General features: G+C 39.2%; 1 protein-coding gene and 1 long non-coding RNA gene across 3 annotated transcripts in view; one reads left to right on the top strand and one right to left on the bottom strand.

The window, feature by feature from the left end:
• Positions 1-7,862, bottom strand: part of ATP23 (ATP23 metallopeptidase and ATP synthase assembly factor homolog) — a 29,301-nt gene extending 21,439 nt beyond the window's left edge. The window contains exon 1 of one of the 2 annotated variants that reach the window (XM_077111240.1): positions 7,499-7,862. In XM_077111240.1, the coding sequence (XP_076967355.1) occupies positions 7,499-7,685 (187 nt within the window). In that variant the 5' untranslated portion in view covers positions 7,686-7,862. The remainder of the gene's footprint in view (positions 1-7,498) is intronic. The other variant, XM_077111241.1, reaches the window with a different exon arrangement.
• A 1,481-nt stretch (positions 7,863-9,343) lies between these two features.
• Positions 9,344-16,819, top strand: LOC143642618 (uncharacterized). Its single transcript, XR_013155758.1, has 3 exons — positions 9,344-9,581; positions 10,398-10,528; positions 13,184-16,819. It is a non-coding gene; the product is annotated as an uncharacterized LOC143642618 (long non-coding RNA).
• Positions 16,820-18,652: the final 1,833 nt, after the last annotated feature.

Raw genomic sequence — 18,652 nt, 5'->3', positions numbered from 1 at the left:
GAAAGAATTAGTACCAATTCTCTTCAAACTCTTCAAAAAAATCGAAGTGGAGGGAAAACTACCTAATTCATTCTATGAAGCCAACATCACCCTCATACCAAAACCAGGCAAAGATATTACAAAAAAAGAAAACTACAGACCAATCTCTCTAATGAATACAGATGCAAAAATCCTCAATAAAATTCTAGCAAATCGTATCCAACAACACATTAAAAGAATTATACATCATGACCAAGTAGGATTCATCCCAGGTATGCAAGGATGGTTCAACATAAGAAAATCAATTAATGTAATACACCATATCAACAAATCAAAGCAGAAAAATCACATGATCATCTCAATTGATGCAGAGAAGGCATTTGACAAGATTCAACATCCTTTCCTGTTGAAAACACTTCAAAAGATAGGAATACAAGGGAACTTCCTTAAAATGATAGAGGGAATATATGAAAAACCCACAGCTAATATCATCCTCAATGGGGAAAAATTGAAAACTTTCCCCCTAAGATCAGGAACAAGACAAGGATGTCCACTATCACCACTATTATTCAACATTGTGTTGGAGGTTCTAGCCAGAGCAATTAGACAAGAAAAAGAAATACAAGGCATCAAAATTGGAAAGGAAGAAGTAAAACTATCACTGTTTGCAGACGATATGATACTATACGTCGAAAACCCGGAAAAATCCACAACAAAACTACTAGAGCTAATAAATGAGTACAGCAAAGTAGCAGGTTACAAGATCAACATTCAAAAATCTGTAGCATTTCTATACACTAGTAATGAACAAGCTGAGGGGGAAATCAAGAAACGAATCCCATTTACAATTGCAACTAAAAGAATAAAATACCTAGGAATAAATTTAACTAAAGAGACAAAAAACCTATATAAAGAAAACTACAAAAAACTGCTAAAAGAAATCACAGAAGACCTAAATAGATGGAAGGGCATACCGTGTTCATGGATTGGAAGACTAAATATAGTTAAGATGTCAATCCTACCTAAATTGATTTACAGATTCAATGCAATACCAATCAAAATCCCAACAACTTATTTTTCAGAAATAGAAAAACCAATAAGCAAATTTATCTGGAAGGGCAGGGTGCCCCGAATTGCTAAAAACATCTTGAGGAAAAAAAACGAAGCTGGAGGTCTCGCGCTGCCTGACTTTAAGGCATATTATGAAGCCACAGTGGTCAAAACAGCATGGTATTGGCATAAAGATAGATATATCGACCAATGGAATCGAATAGAGTGCTCAGATATAGACCCTCTCATCTATGGACATTTGATCTTTGATAAGGCAGTCAAGCCAACTCACCTGGGACAGAGCAGTCTCTTCAATAAATGGTGCCTAGAGAACTGGATATCCATATGCAAAAGAATGAAAGAAGACCCATCTCTCACACCCTATACAAAAGTTAACTCAAAATGGATCAAAGATCTAAACATTAGGTCTAAGACCATAAAACAGTTAGAGGAAAATGTTGGGAGATATTATATGGATCTTACAACTGGAGGCGGTTTTATGGACCTTAAACCTAAAGCAAGAGCACTGAAGAAGGAAATAAATAAATGGGAACTCCTCAAAATTAAACACTTTTGTGCATCAAAGAACTTCATCAAGAAAGTAGAAAGACAGCCTTCACAATGGGAGACAATATTTGGAAATGATATATCAGATAAAGGTCTAGTATCCAGAATTTATAAAGAGATTGTTCATCTCAACAATAAAAAGACAGCCAACCCAGTTACAAAATGGGAAAAAGACTTGAACAGACACCTCTCAGAAGAGGAAATACGGATGGCCAAGAGGCACATGAAGAGATGCTCAATGTCCCTGGCCATTAGAGAAATGCAAATCAAAACCACAATGAGATATCATCTCACACCCACCAGAATGGCCATTATCAACAAAACAGAAAATGACAAGTGCTGGAGAGGATGCGGAGAAAGAGGCACACTTATCCACTGTTGGTGGGAATGTCAAAGGGTGCAGCCACTGTGGAAGGCAGTTTGGCGGTTCCTCAAAAAGCTGAATATAGAATTGCCATACGACCCAGCAATACCATTGCTAGGTATCTACTCAAAGGACTTAAGGGCAAAGACACAAACGGACATTTGCACACCAATGTTTATAGCAGCATTATTTACAATTGCAAAGAGATGGAAACAGCCAAAATCTCCATCAACAGAAGAGTGGCTAAACAAACTGTGGTATATACATACGATGGAATATTATGCAGCTTTAAGACAAGATAAACTTATGAACCATGTAATAACATGGATGGACCTAGAGAATATTATGCTGAGTGAATCCAGCCAAAAACTAAAGGACAAATACTGTATGGTCCCACTGATGTGAACGGTCATTCGAGAATAAACTTGAAATATGTCATTGGTAACAGAGTTCAGCAGGAGTTAGAAACAGGGTAAGACAATGGGTAATTGAAGCTGAAGGGATACAGACTGTGCAACAGGACTAGATACAAAAACTCAAAAATGGACAGCACAATAATACCTAATTGTAAAGTAATCATGTTAAAACACTGAATGAAGCTGCATCTGAGCTATAGGTTTTTGTTTTGTTTTGTTTTGTTTTGTTTTGATTTTACTATTATTACTTTTATTTTTTTCTCTATATTAACATTCTATATCTTTTTTGGTTATGTTGCTAGTTCTTCTAAACCAATGCAAATGTACTAAGAAATGATGATCATGCATCTATGTGATGATATTAAGAATTAATGATTGCATGTGTAGAATGGTATGATCTCTAAATGTTGGGTTAATTTCTTTTTTTCCGTTAATTAAAAAAAAAAAGAAAAAAGAGAAGGGATAATTGGAGATGAAGGGATACAGACTGTACAACGGGACTGGATATAAAAACTCAGAAATGGACAGCACAATACTACCCAATTGTAATGCAATTATGTTAAAACACTGAATGAAGCTGCATGTGAGGTATAGGTTTTTTGTTTTTGTTTTTTTTTCTTTCTATTATTGTTTTAATTCTTATTCTGTTGTCTTTTTATTTCTTTTTCTAAATCGATGCAAATGTACTAAGAAATGATGAATATGCAACTATGTGATGTTATTAAGAATTACTGATTGTACATGTACATTGAAATGATTTCTAATTGTTTTGTTAATTCTTTTTTTAATTAATAAAAAAAAAAAATAACAAGAAAAAAAAAAAAAAAAAAGAATTACTGATTGTACATGTAGATTGGAATGATTTCTAATTGTTTTGTTAATTCTTTTTTTAATTAATAAAAAAAAAAAAAAAGTATTGGCAAAGTCCCCTGAGAGATGGGAGAAAAAATTATGGAACTATTAAACTTTACCATCAGGGAATCCCCTGATACTGTGTCGAAGATTAGAGACACCCAAATCAATAGGCCAAGCCCTTGATTTCGAGGCTTACTCTTGTGAAGTTTACGTAGGTAGCAGAGAAGCTTAGCCTATCTATAGGGATGCCTAAGAGTTAACTTCCGGAGGACCTCTTCTGTTGCTCAGATGTGGCCTCACTCTCTCTAATCCCAACTCTGCAAGTGAAATCATTGCCCTCCCCCCTATGTGGGACATGACATCCAGGGGTGAAAGTCTCCCTGGCAGCATGGGAGATGACTCCCAGGGATGAGTCCAGCCCTCGTATCATGAGATCAACAATTCCATCCTGACCAAAAGGGGGAAAAGAAGTGAAACTAATAAGGTATCAGTGGCTGAGAAAGGCCACTCAAATAGAGCCGAGAGGCTACTCTGGAGGTCTCTCTTATTGCAAGCTTCAGTTAGACATTGCTACCTATCACAACTTGCCAAACCCCAACCAAAACCATTCCAGCCAATCTTAAAGAACACCTAGGGCAATACAGAAGATTCGACAAAAGCTCGATGCACTAGGGTAACTTTCCAGAAACCTATAATCTCCAGATGGGTCCTGTGCTGGTTTGAAAAGATTTGTGCACCCTAGAAAAGTCATGTTTTAATCCCATTGTAATCCCATTTTATAAAGACAGCTGTTTCTTCTAATCCCTATTCAATACTGCATGTTGGAAACTTTAATTAGCTTATCTCCACGGAGATGTGACTCAATCAGCGTAGCTATTAAACCTGATTAGGTGGAGACATGTCTCCATCCATTCCAGGTGGGTCTTGATTACTTTACTGGAAACCTATAAAAGAGGAAACATTTTGGAGAAAGCAAGAGATTAGGAGAGAGCAGAGAAGAATGACAGAGCCACGAGAAAGCCACAACAGAGAGCGCCACAGAATGACATAGCCACGAGAAGCAGAGAATCTACCAGCCAGTGGCCTTTGGAGATGAAGAAGGAAAACGTTTCCCAGGGATTTCATGAAACAGAAAGCCAGGAGAGAAAGCTAGCAGATGACACCATGTTCACCACATGCCTTTCCAGATGAGAAACCCTGACCATGTTCACCATGCACCTTCTCACTTGAGAGAGAAACCCTGAACTTCATCGCCTTCTTGAACCAAGGTATCTTTACCTTGATGCCTTAGATTGGATATTTCTATAAACATGTTTTAATCGGAGCATTTTCTCAGCCTAGAACTATAAACTAGCAACTTATTAAATTCCCCTTTTTAAAAGCCATTCTGTTTCTGGTATATTGCTTTCCAGCAGCTTGCAAACTAGAGCAGGTCCCTAGACCAGATAAGTCCTGAAATGCAGAGGGCTCAGCCTCTCCAGAACATCAGCTAGTGTCAACTCCCTACCCCAAATTAGTGACAACCCCTTCCAACATAAAAAAGCTAGAATGGCCATACCCCTAATACCCCTCAAGAATGAGAAAAAGATCAAAGGTGATGGTAGAGTTATACAAATGATTAGTTGCTGAATCATTAAATTGATATTTCTTTCAATCTCCAGTATCTTAGAGCAGCTAGAAGTAAAAACCTACAATTGTGGAACTGTAACCCTATCCAAACTCTGAAATCTGTTCTATGACTAATTGTTGTGCTGTGCTTTGAAATTTACTGTTTTTTTTTGTATATATGTTATTTTTCACAAAAAAAAAAAGAAAAAAGTCCATTGTGATGACAAAAAAGAAATATTTATTCCTTCTAGCCTGTGTTCTACAGCACTTAGAAGGAAAAATCTGAGATGATGGTATGGTAGCCCACGATAAACTCTAGGATCTGTCCTATAACTATTTGTTGAAGAATGCTTTGAAAATATTGCTTTTTTCTTTCTTTGCTTTGTATATACGTTTTATTATACAATGAAAAAAGTTTAAAAAAAAAAAAAGCCTCAAAGAGCAGGCAACCTGTTCCAGCGGAGTTCTCTATTCAACCTGGTCAGCGATGGTACAAGTTTCCCTGTGTGGGGGTGGAGAGACTTAGATGACTCCTAAGGGCCCCCACTTCTGGGAGTTTATGCATCTGTGATGTTACAGTAAAGTATAATGAACCCAAATGCTTCTAATATCAACTTTTCAATGTGGACATTTTGTCTGAGAGTATAAATCATAGCAAAATACATGGCATAACCAAAAAAAAAAAAAAATAGAAAAAGAAAAGAAACCAAGGTTTAAAATGTTGAAAACAAAAGCAGGTGAGCAAAAGAAAACTAATGCTAGATGAAAAGGTTAGGCATAGGCTATTTAGAATATTGTTTTACTAACCTGCCTTCTCTTAAAGTGTTAACAATAGAATAATTATTTTTAATAATAAGTAGTATTAACTGAAGTCATATCAGGTGTGGGGCATCATATTAAGTGCATTATTATTCAAGTAACTAAGAATTTTACAAAGTTGAAGTGGGTTCAAAAGTCTGTTGTCAGGGGTGCAAGGGTAATTCAGTGGTAGAATTCTCGCCTGTCATGCCGGAGATCTGGGTTCAATTCCTGGTCCATGCACTTCCCCCCAAAAAAAAACAAATAAAAATTCAACAAATGGTGCTGCAATAACAGAAACTCACATGGAAAAATAATGAAATGTGACCCTGCCATACAGCATACAAAAAAAAAGTCTGGTGTCCCCTTACTAAAAAAAAAGGCAGGGGGCACAGTGGTTTGGTACTTCAAAAAGGACCTGCAGCGTTTTAAATGGATTTGCTTTGAAGATAAAGGCCCCCCTGAGATCTAGTTTCTTCCACCATTCCCTGCCTGAGGGATAAGATTTTAAAGCTCCAGGTTGACCCTGTAATACCACCACCAGGTCCTCCCAGCAGCCATCCCTTGAAAGGTTGAGGCCAACTGACTCCTACTGGGGTTCATGTGCAGCACCCCACCCTCCCAATGTCTTAACCCTTTCCCCACTCTGTGGCTCTACCACTGTAAAAACAGATACCCTTTATTCACCTCCTGCCATGCTGGCACTTGACATCCATAAAATCTATTTCTCACAACAACCCTAAAAAGCAGGCATTTTATCCTCCCATCCCCTTCATTTTGCAGATAAGGAGAGAAAGGATTCGAGAGGTCTTCCACACCTCATAAGAAGTGGGAGCAGAATTTGAATCCATATCTAACTTGACAGCCCATATTCTTCCCTCTGTATTCCACTCTGAAACACTTTGAAGGCAGGGTCCTTACTCATGTTTGTATTCTCCCACCCCCAATCCCCAATGGAACCCAGGAGATCTATCCATATTTGTTAAGTAAATTCAATGTCCTCATTCCCACTCCTTTCACCCCAGGCTCTCCTTCCTCCTCCCACCTCTCTTGATTCTTTATACACTATTGGTAGGTAATTGCAAAAGGGTTGGAAAATCTTTGAGTGGTTGCTATTCGAACTGTGTAACTGGTCATCTATTAAATGGTAACCTTGCTTAAGGAAGTCTGTGTCAGTGTAAAGGAGTTAAGAAATCTTTAGCACAATGGCCTGGGATTTGGAAGAAATTGGTCAAGGGGTAGCTGTTTCCCTGTATAACCCACAACACTGGTTCTTAACCCTTCGTGGGTCATGGCCCTTTTGAGAATATGATGAAGCTATGAACTCTATCACCAGAAAAATGTCCTTAGGCACCTAAACATGATTTCGCAGTCTGTTTCAGGGATATGAACATTCTGAAGCACATCCATGCATGTGTGGTCTTTTCCCAATGAAACGTATATTTGCAAAACTGTTGTTTTTGCATTGCCTGCAGATGGTACGCCTTAATCAACGTGCCTTCCTAAAATTCTGCCTCACTCTGACCCTAAGGTCCCCGAGTTGCTCAATAACTTACATGAGACATTAGAGGATCTGTCAGACCAGTGAGTGTAACCGAAAAGGGCACACAAGATCCTGGCACCAATTCCTCCCCTCAGAGCCATCTCGAACGGACACAACAAGGTCCAAGGCCCCACCATCGCGTCCGTGAGGACGAACCTGCCTAAACTCAGCGCTGAGGTGCTGGAGCCGGTCCAATGCCGCATCCGGGGCAGAATCCCGAGCCTCTTGGCCGGGTGGGGCCCAGCCCCAATCCTCGCCTTCCGGGTCCCCGACACCGCCCCGCTGACCCCCAGCCTCCATCTAGATCGTGGCTCCTACTTGTCTCCAGCGTCTTCAGAAGCATGATCTGGCACTTCTGGTGGTTGGTGAAAAAGCTGGAGAAGAACCGTTGCTGGGACTTCCCCTGGGCCACCAGCTCGGAGAAGACCTGGCACACGCCGTGTTGTTGCTGCAGCTGCTCCCCCGCCGCCGGGCCCGGTCCGCCCTGCTCCGGTGCTCCCGCCATGCCGCCCGCTGACCACTCCACTAAGTCTTCTCGTCAGGGACGGCCCCGGGCGACACCGGGGAAGGTTACCTCTCTCCCGCCAACTCGACCGCCCGGGGCCCGGCCGCGAAGCTTCCGCAGCCCACAGGATCTAACACCCGCGCGCAGAACGGAACCGCAGTCTGAGAAAGACCCGGGACGGTGGGCGGGGCAAGGGGCTTCGAGTGGCTCCAGGGCGGGGGCGGGGCATTTGGTGTTGGGCGGGGCAGTGGGCGGGGCGAGGGAGGCGGGCGGGACCAGCCGTTGAACCGGACACGATGTGCTGGGCGGGGCGAGAGATGCTGAGTCCCGCAGTGGGCGAGGGCCGGACGCCGTGGGTAACTCTCCTGTGAAAAACGACGCTAGGCTGGGCCGGGGCGCTGGGCCCGGGGCGAGCAGAAGTAGCTGGAGTGAGTGGCTGCCCTCTTCTGCGGAGCTTTAGCTATTGTGAACTTCTCTTCAGCCTCTTCGCGCCGTGGCGGGTCCCCACAAACCTCTGTCCGCAGACTCATACTGCCTGCTGAACAGCTAAGGGTGTCCTGCTTCCTTGGACCTTACTTCTTCCTCATCTCCTGACCAGCACTAGCTACTAAGTCTCCCTTTCGCGTTGAAGGTCTCCGCCAACGAAGTGTGATAACACTTCGTATTTCGAAAATATTTCAAAAAATCCTAGCATCTCCCCTCCCTGCTTTCCCCACTGGCCAGTCTTTGATCCCTGCCATCCCTTTGATTCACTAGTAGAGGACGCCCCAGTTCATTTGAAAGCAGTGTTTTTCAGAAAGTTTTGAAACATAACCTGCCAAGTTTTAACTAACTTGCTTTTCTCTTTTTAACCACTAAGTTACTCAGTTCACACATTTATTCAGCACCTACTATGATAGACAAGACATGATAAACCAGGTATGGTGGTAGGGGAAACAGATGCTGAGGTTGAAGAGCATATAGTTTAGTGTACAAAACATCTAAATATAGGCTCGCGAGGCCTTGAGGATTGTGAACAGTGCGTATGATTCAAAGGTACCCAATAGGTCGGTGAGATGCTAGGATTTTTTGAAATATTTTCGAAATACGAAGTGTTATCACATCGTTCTGCTGCTTTGTAACTTAAAATTTTTATGAACATTTCATCTTTAAAAAGACTTCATCCTAGCTGCATGGCATCTCATTGTACTTCTTGTTGGTCATTCAAACAGTTTCTAAATTACAAAAAAAAACAGGTACAGTGTGATTCCATTTTGAAACTATTTATAGTAAAGCATCTGTAAGATTGTGCAGTGTTGTTCACTCTGGGGAAATGGGGCTTGGGGTTTTTATTTTTTGTTTGCCTTCACTTTCTATTTTAAAATGTATAGAAAAGCTATTTTTAATTAAATATATCTCAGAAAAGTGGTATATAATTTTAAAGTGTTTATCAGCTTTCAGCTTTTTAATAAATTTATTGAGGGCCAATAAAACTGAAGTGAAGTTAGTCTTTTCTTTACTTTCCAGCTAAAATGAACGTTGGAAAGGAATAAAACAGTCTCCCTAGGAAGAAGCCACAGTCTGCTCAATATCACAGGTGGGAGAACCCACTGCCACGCCCTCCTTCCCGGAAGCGAACGGGGAAAGGCGCGCGGCATTCTGGGAAGAGTTACGGAGGCGGGGGGTAGTAGCTGGCTGTTACCAGGGCAACTGGAGCCGTTAGCCGCAGAGATCGAGAAACTCAGCGGTCGTTTGAGTGAGAGAAATAGGGGCGTCAGAGCCCTCCTGCGAGGAGATTGTCCTATCGCGCCCCTTGCTGTGCCTTGAACCTTGCGGTAAAATGAAGAGTGGCCCAGGGGCTCCTCATTGTTAACTTCTCCGTGTCCTTTTCCAGTGTCCTGCTTCCTTTTAGAAAATGTGAGTTGAGAATTTCTAATTTACACTAATATGTTCTGAGGAGCATATTTTTGTTTTTGAAATAGTGGAAAAAATTTTGTTTTTGAAATAGTGGAAAAAATTTTTTGTTTTTGAAATAGTGGAAAAAATTTTGTAGTGGTTTGTAGTTGAATATACCTCCAGAAAAACATGTTCTAAAATTAAATCTGTATCTGTGTGTACCACAGTAGGTAGGAAGTTTTGATGAGGTTATTTCGATTAAGGATTGTGTGACCCAGACAAATCAGGATGGGTTTTTAATCCTATTACTGGAGTCCTTTAAAAGCAGAATGAATTCAGACGAGAGAGAGACAGAGAGAAGCTGAAATCAAGGAAACTGGGGAGAGAGGCCATGTGCTTTGTCATGTGACAAGCTAAGACCAAGGGACAGCCAGCAGCCAGTTCCAGAATGCCACCGTATTGGGGAGAAAGCATTACCTTGTTGATGCCTTGATTTGGACATTTTCTCAGCCCTAAAACCATGAGCGAATAAATTCATGTTGTCTAACACCACCCATTTCATAGTATTTGCTTAAGCAACCAAAGAAACTAAAACAATTTTAAAAAGAAAATAAAACCAGTCATCCAGCTACCCAGAAGCAATTTAAAATTTTCATGCATTTCTTATCACTTTTTTCTCTGCTTAAATCTTCTTGCTATGTTGAGTTGATTTAAGGCAAACTGTTTTGCTTTTTCATTTAAATATATATATATTGTATATTTTACATATAATATACATATAATTGCATATAATAATAAAACTATATATATATATAATTCTGTTGTTAAAATCTTTAGCAACCAAGAAGGCATTGGAGACCTTAATGAAAACCTCTTTGCAGTGAGTTGAAGAGTGAGGGAAATGAACACAGCATGTGAAGACAATTCTTTCAAGAAATTTGGCTGTAAAAGAAAAGAGATTCAGAAAGGTCAGTAGCCAGAATGAAAGTGAATGAAAAATGAAAAGAAAGTCAAAGAAAAAATTGTGGGGTTTTTTTGTGGTTTTTTTTAAGCAGTGAATTCCTAATGTACAAGAGAAAAAAACAGTAGTCAGGAGGAGGTTAAAATACAACCGAGAGGGCAGGCCACGGTGGCTCAGCAAGACAGTTCTCACCTGCCAAGCCGGAGACCCACCTTTGATTCCTGGTGCCTGCCTGTGCAAAAAAAATAATACTAAGACAACAGAGAAAGAGTGTAACTGATTGTGTAATGTCCCTAAACAAATAGGAAGAGATGGGAACTGTAGATTAAGTACATAAATTAGCTTAGATTGGAGGATGTCAAGATGATTATTCAAAGAACTCTTACAAATGGACAAAAGTGTAACAAAATATCTGTATACAAACTGACAAAAGTGTAACAAAATATCTATTTATAAATGGTCAATAAATTGATAATCTTCAGCCTTATTAGTAATGAATTAAAATAGCATATTAAATACCTATTAGATTGGCATAGATTCTAGACCTATGTATCAAAATCCTTACAATGTATACATACAATGTATACCTGACTCAGAAAGTAGGTGTTAAGGATTGTTATCAGACAAAGGCTGTGGATTCTTTTGCCCAAAGAACTCAATAACCAATTCCTGAGACACCCTGGTTTCAAAGAAAGATTTTATTACTAGACACATAGTAGAAGACCAGATGGCCTAGCAGCCCAAAATCTGTTTCCCCGACCTACAGTAATTCGGATAGTTTTATTAGAAAAAAGATGGGCAGAGTTTAGGATAATGAGCACAGTGGCCCCAAATGATGTAATTACAGGTGATCTAATTATTGAGCATGCACAGATTGATTATATGCTTAGTCACAGAATGTATGAAAGAAAATGGTGAAATGAGGTACAAGTGACTCGTTAAAGTCTAAGCTACTGCACAGCTCTGATGGCCCCACTTTGATTTGAAGCATCCTCAGTCATCAAGATAACTTGGGCTTGGGGTGTGTTAGTGCTGGGTGGACCCAAGGCCCTTCATTAGTCAACATTAGGGAGTATTTTTAGTGATTACAAGACTCTAATGTTGAAAAACTGGATAACTGGGTATAAATGAAGGTTAGTCACAAGGTTTTTAGAGGCAGAAGATAAGAGCTATACAGTCATTATCAGAGATCAAGGCAGCTGGATTATGATTTAGAGACTTCCAGAATTTCCTTCTTCTACTCCAATATACCAGAAAACAAAAAAGAATATATAATGATTCAGTAATCAAAATCATCCCTTAAATCCTGATTTATCGGTTACAGGATGTTCTCAAAAAGAAATGTTCAGAATACAGGCTTAAGGAACACATTGTCTATATTTTAGAACCTCATCTACTCTTTGAGACCAAAGGAAGAAAGGTCTATTTTGTCCAGAACCTAAATTTTCTGTAGCACATAATCTAACTCAAACTGTCTGGATAGATCATTTAAACAATTCATACACAGGGAGCCCAGAATAAGAAAGAGGCCTTTAATCCTGTATAGCTTAATGTAATGCCTGGATACATCCCAGAGTATATTAAGCAGATAATCAGAAAGTATTGGCAAAATCCCTTGAGGAATGGGAGAAAAAATATGTAACTATTAAGCTTTACCACCAAGGAAACCACTGATACTGTGTCAAACATTAGAGACACCCAAATCAGTAGGCCAAGACCTTGATCTTGAGGGCTGCTCCTGTGAAGTTCATGTATATAGCAGAGAAGTTTAGCCTACCTATAAAGGTATGCCTAAGAGCTACTACCGAGGACCTCTTTTGTTATACAGATGTGGTCTCACTCTAAGCGCAGCTCTGCAAGTGAAAATATTGCCCTCCCCCCTACGTGGGACATGACATCCAGGGGTAAAAGTCTCCCTGGCAGTGTGGGAAAAAACTGCCAGGGATGAGTCTGGCCCTGGCACCTTGGGATCAGCAATGCCATCCTGACCAAAAGGGGGAAAAGAAGTATAACAAATAAGGTGTCCGTGGCTGAGAGAGTTCAAATAGAGTCAAGAGGCTACTCTGGAATTCACTGTTATGCAAGCTTCAGTTAGACATTGCTACCTATCATAACTTGCCAAACCCCAAGCAAAACATTCCAGCCAATCCTAAAGAACACATAGGGTAATATATAAGATTCTACAAAAGTTCCATGCATTAGGGTAACTTTCCAGAAACCTACAACCTCCAGATGGGTCTCTGGACTAGATAAGTTCTGAAATGCAGAGGCCCCAGCCTTCCAGAACAACAACTAGTTCCATCTCCCTACCCCATATTAGTGACAGCCCCTTCCAACATGTAAAACTAGAATGGCCATAGCCCAAATACCCCTAAAGAATGAGAAAAAGATCAAAAGTGTTGGTAGAGTTATAGGTTTAACAAATGAGTTACGATTGCTGAATCATTATATTGATATTTCCTTTTGTTCCCAGTATCTTAGAATAGCTGAGAAGTAAAAACCTAAAATTGTGGAATTGTAACCCATATCATACTCTGAAATCTGTTCTACAACTAATTGTTGCAATCTGCTTTGAAATTTATTGCTTTTTTTGTATATATGTTATTTTTCACAAAAAAGAAAACGATTGTGATGATTAAAAATATGTATTTATTCCTTCTAGCCAGTGTTCTGGAGCAACTAGAAGGAGAAATCTGAGATGATGGAAAGGTAGCCCATGATAGACTTTGGGATCTGTTCTGTAATCACTTGTTGAAGAGTGCTTTGAAAATTATTTTAGAAGAAAAATTCTTTTCTTTCTTTGTTTTGTATATATGTTATATTATACAATTAAAAAAAAACTTGTAAAAAAAATAAAGAAATGATGAAAACTGCCCATATATTTGAACTGGGTGGAATTCGTTTCAGCATTATCAACTAGCAAAGGATAGTTTAAAATATATTCCAATCATGCTTCTTAGACATGGACAACATGTTTGTAAATAAGGGAAATTCACTCATACTTAAGTAAATTTTAGTTGGAGCAGCACAGGGTTGTCTCAGAATCAGGAGCAGGAAGCAAGGCCTAGCTCATTAAGGGTCTGGAAAAGGGAATCAAAGCAACAAAAAACAGGGCAGCTCCGATAACAGTGATTTGAACAGTAAATTAAGAAGTATTTGCAAAGTCCCCTGGGTGGAATGGGGAGCAAGGGGGAAAATTCAACGTCCCCATTTGGAGAATTCCTGATATTCTTGCAAGCAGTGGGGACAACCAAATCAATAGGCTAAGCCCTCAGTCTTGGGGTTTGTTCCCATGAAACTTATCCCTGAAAAGAATAGGCTAAGCCTACTTAAAATTAGGCCTAAGAGTCACCCCCAGAGAACCCCTTTTGTTGCTCAGATGTGGCCTCTCTCTCTCTGTCAGCCAACACAGCAAGCGAACTCACTGCCCTCCCCCTCCCTATGATTTCCAGGAGTGTAAACCTCCCTGGGCAACATGGAACAGAAATCCTAGAATGAGCTGGGACTCAGCGTCAAGGGATTGAGAAAGCCTTCTTGACCAAAAGGGGGAAGAGAGAAATGAGATAAAATAAAGTGTCAGTGGCTTAGAGAGTTCAAAGAGAGTTGAGAGGTTATCCTGGAGGTTATTCTTATGCATTAAATAGATATCACCTTGTTAGTTTATGGTGTATTAGAATGGCTGGAAGGAAATGCCTGAAACTGTAGAGCTGTGTTCCACTAGCCATGTTTCTTGAAGATGATTGTATAATGATATAGCTTCCACGTGTGACTGTGTGATTGTGAAAACCTTGTGTTTGGTACTCCTTTTATCTATGGTATGGACAATGAGTAAAAAATATGAATAAAAAAATAATAGGTACAACAAATGTTAAAATAAATTGAGTAGATTGAAATACTAGTGGTCAATGAAAGGAAGTGGTAAGGGGTATGGAATTTATGAGTTTTTTATTTTTTCTTTTGCTGGAGAGATGCATATGTTCAAAAAATGATCATGGTGATTAATACACAACTATGTGATGATATTGTGAGCCATTGATTGTAACCATGTGAAGAATGCTTGTGTATCAAGAATGTTTGTATGTCTGTTCATTGTTTATAATTAAAATATTTAAAAACAGAAAGAAAAAAAAAAGGGCAGCTACTCTTCCCGCTCCCTAGAGCCGCGTAGTCTCTATCTCTGCTTCTTTGCTGGTTTTCTTACCTATTTCTCTCAACAAACTGACTTTCTCTGATACTCTGCCCTCGGAGGTTATCATCAATTCCTCATGGCCTCCCAAACCATGCCCTCAAGAGAGACTAGTGTTACTGAGTCCTATTCCAAAAGTCCAGGGGACAGAATCTGATTTACTCAGCTTCATTCAGTTCTCTATCCTGGTCCCATTAGCAGTGTGGGCCTGCCCAATAAAAGATATGTAAAATACGTTAAGAGAACAATGGGAGTTACAGAAGCAGTGTGCACTGTGTAGACGTGGGAGTTTTTTGTTTGTTTTTTTTTTAGCTTTTCTGTTTTTGCTTATCTGTATTCCACAAAATAAAATATATTTTGTAAAGACAAATAATATGTTCTTTTAAAGAAGCATTTAAGCTTCTAAGTGGGGTAGAAAACTGGAGAATTTGTTCTGATGGACTTGAAGTACATGAGTTTCTCTGTGAGGTGGTAGACCAAAGATAATAATAAGGGTTAGCAGCTTTAAGGACTATTTTTTGAAATGCAGTTTATAGGTATCTATTATTTATCAATAACCCACCTTTTCACCAAAGATTGAGGGTGCTTAGAAAAACGTATATTCTAGGAGAAAATGATTAGGTGAGAAAACCGAGACAAAGATTAATTAGAAAACAAAATAAAGCCAGGAATATGTTACTATCCGAAAGAATACATGCCCAGAGGGGTGCCACAAATTGGGCTGTGTGGTTCCTAGTAACTAAAGCAAAGGGGAAAAACATGGTCTATAACATTTGTTTTTAAGTCGCTTAAGAGAAGCACAGTTTTGGTATAGAGGCCTGAGAGAAATTTCTCCCAAGAGAGTAATAATGAGATTCTGCGATTACCATTGTGCTTATTCTATTGTTATAGAATTTAGGAACACCTCAGAAAGGTTATACTGTAATATTCATTAATTAAAATGAGTAGTAGACTTATGGGAAACACCCAGAAGCAGCTGACCCACCTGAAGCCAAAGGACCTGACCTAGTGAGTCATCTACAGTGAAGAATGGGTCCTACCTACCCACCCAAATGCACTATCTACCACAGGGCACCACCCTGGAGAGAAGGGAATAAAAGAGAAAGCCTGGAACAAGAAAGGGGAAAAGGAATGAGTAAAGCTAATCTATAAAAGCTAGTGGCCCCACATTGCCATTTGCTTTTCTTTTCATCTTTCCCTTCTTGTGAAAAGTGCCCACATGTCTTCTCACATGTGTATTCAATAAATTTTCTATTTGCTATCTCTGAAAAAAAGAGTGATAGATTTAGAGTCTAGATATCCCATGTAAACTTTCAGCCGATTCTTTCAGGAATGAGAACTCAGGCTCGCTAGATTTTCTGATTTTTAAGGAGAAAATGGAAAAACAGATTTTTAGAAATATTATACATACAAACAAAACATCTCTACTAGCCAAATACAGTCCACTGGCCACTAATTTGCAGCCTCTGGAACAGGTGAAAAGATCTAAACAAAAGTGGTAAGTGTAAGAATGAAGAGATATGAAGGAAGAAAACAAAAGAGAATACCAAGATTTCCCCTGGTAAGAGGAAAATAAGTAGTAACAATAATAGAAATGCTAAAATCAATGGAAATTTTGGGGAGAGAATGTGCTTTACTGTGAGTTTTTTTTTGAACACAGGAACAAACTTCTCATTCATAAATGTCCACAGTACATGAATCAAATTGAACTACTGAGTTTGAGAAATCAGTGGAATTATCAGAGAAAAGGACACAGGAAATGTAGGACCAGAGTTTGAGAAGAGACGATGAAAAAGGAGTTAAAAATGTGGGATTCATCCATTCAATAAAGTTTTATTAAACATATATTTGTTACTTCACAAGATTCTAAACCCTATGAAAGCAGAGACCATATTTTTTTAACCATTTACCTGGTGCCTAGAACAATATATAATATTTAATGTATATTGAATAAAGATACTGTACCTCACAATATTGACACATGCAGGGTTGAATTAGAACATCTGTCCTCAAAAAGCTGAAAGTCCATGTGTGATTGTGAAAACCTTGTGTCTGATGCTTCTTTTATCTATGATGATAAATGATCATGATGATGAATATACAACTATGTGATGAAACAAAAAGAATGTTCATAGTGTATGTTGATTGGTTTTATATATTAATTAATTAATTAAAAAGCTAATAGTCCAGAAAGTAAGGTAAGACTTGTAAATAAATGTAAATAACTAGTACAAGTTTAAAAGTAGTAAATGTCATTTAAAAAGAATTGGGGTTCCAAGAGAACCTCTTCTGTTGCTCAGATGTGGCCTCTCTCTCTCTCGGCCGACACAGCAAGCAAACTCACTGCCCTCCCCCTCTCTACGTGGGACATGACTCCCAGGGGTGTGGACCTTTCTGGCAACACGGGACAGAAATCCTAGACTGAGCCAGAACTCAGCATCAAGGGTTTGAGACAATCTTCTTGACCAAAAGGGGGAAGAGCGAAATGAGACAAAATAAAGTGTCAGTGGCTGAGAGATTCCAAACAGAGTTGAGATGTTATCCCAGAGGTTATGCTTACACATTAAATAGATATCACCTGTTTAGTTAAGGTATGATGGAGAAGGTGGAGGGAACTGCCTGAAAATGTGGAGCTGTGCTCCAGTGGCCATGTTTCTTGAAGATAATTGTACAATGATGTGGCTGTCGCAGTGTGACTGTGTGGTGGTGAGAGCCATGTGTCTGATGATCCTTTTGTCTGATGCTCCTTTTGTCTACCTTTTTTTTATCAATGGATGAGTAAAACGTGGATTAAAAACAAATAAATAATAGGGGGAACAAATGTTAAAATAAATTTAGTAGATTGAAATGCTGGTGGTCCGTGAAGGGGAGGGGTAAAGGGTATGGTATGTGTGCATTTTTTTCTGTTTTCTCTTTATTGCTTTTTCTGAATTGGTGCAGATGTTCTAAGAAATGATCACGATGATGAATATACAACTATGTGATGATAGTGTGAGTTATTGATTATATAACAAGAATGGAATGATCACATGATAAGAATGTTTGTGTTGTATATGGTTATGTATCATAAATTTAAAAATTTTTTTAAATGAACGGGGACTCTTAGAGCAGCTAGAAGTAAAAAACCTTAAATTATGAACCCATAGCAAACTCTGTAATCTGCTCTACAACTAATTGTTGTGCTGTGCTTTGAAATATTTTGCTTTTTCATAGAAATGCTATTTTTCACAAAAGAAAAAGTGATCCTTCTAGCCTCCAATGTTCTGAAGCAGCTTGAAGGAAAAATCTAAGATGATGGTATGGTAGCCCATGACAAATTCTGGGATCCGTCCTTGTAGCTACTTGTTGCAGAGTGCTTTGAAAGCTATTGCTTTTTTCTTTCTTTGCTTTGTATGTATATTATATTATACAATTTAAAAAGTTTAAAAAAAATGAACAGAGAAAAACAAGTGCTAGAGAAAATGCAGAGAAAGAGATGTACCTATTCACTGTTGGTAGTGACACTGAGAGGTGCAGCCCCTTGGAGGGCAGTGTGGTGGTTGGTTCCACAGAAGGCTAGAGGTGGGGTGGCCATATGATCCTGAAACCCCATTGTTCAGTATATACTTGGAGGAACAGAGTGTGGGGATAGGAATAGACATTTGCACACTGGTGTTTATGGTGGCAGTGTTTGGGTCTCACAATGGATGGAGGTGGCTTAAGGATCCAGTGACTGAGGAATGAAAAGGGGAGCTATGGTGTATACATACAATGGACTGCTGAGCCACAGCAAGAAGGAATTAAGTTGTGAGGCATGCAACTAGATGAATGAAACTTAAGAACTATAAGTTGAATGAAATGTCAGGAACAAGAAGACATTATCATGCCTTGATCATATGGGCTAATTGTAATATAAAGACTTAGGGAGCTGAAGTCAAGAACATGGGTTATCAGGTTGGGACCTAT

This window comes from Tamandua tetradactyla, chromosome 7, assembly GCF_023851605.1.
Source record: "Tamandua tetradactyla isolate mTamTet1 chromosome 7, mTamTet1.pri, whole genome shotgun sequence".
Lineage (NCBI taxonomy): Eukaryota > Metazoa > Chordata > Mammalia > Pilosa > Myrmecophagidae > Tamandua > Tamandua tetradactyla.
This window is presented reverse-complemented; position numbering and strand designations above follow the sequence as displayed.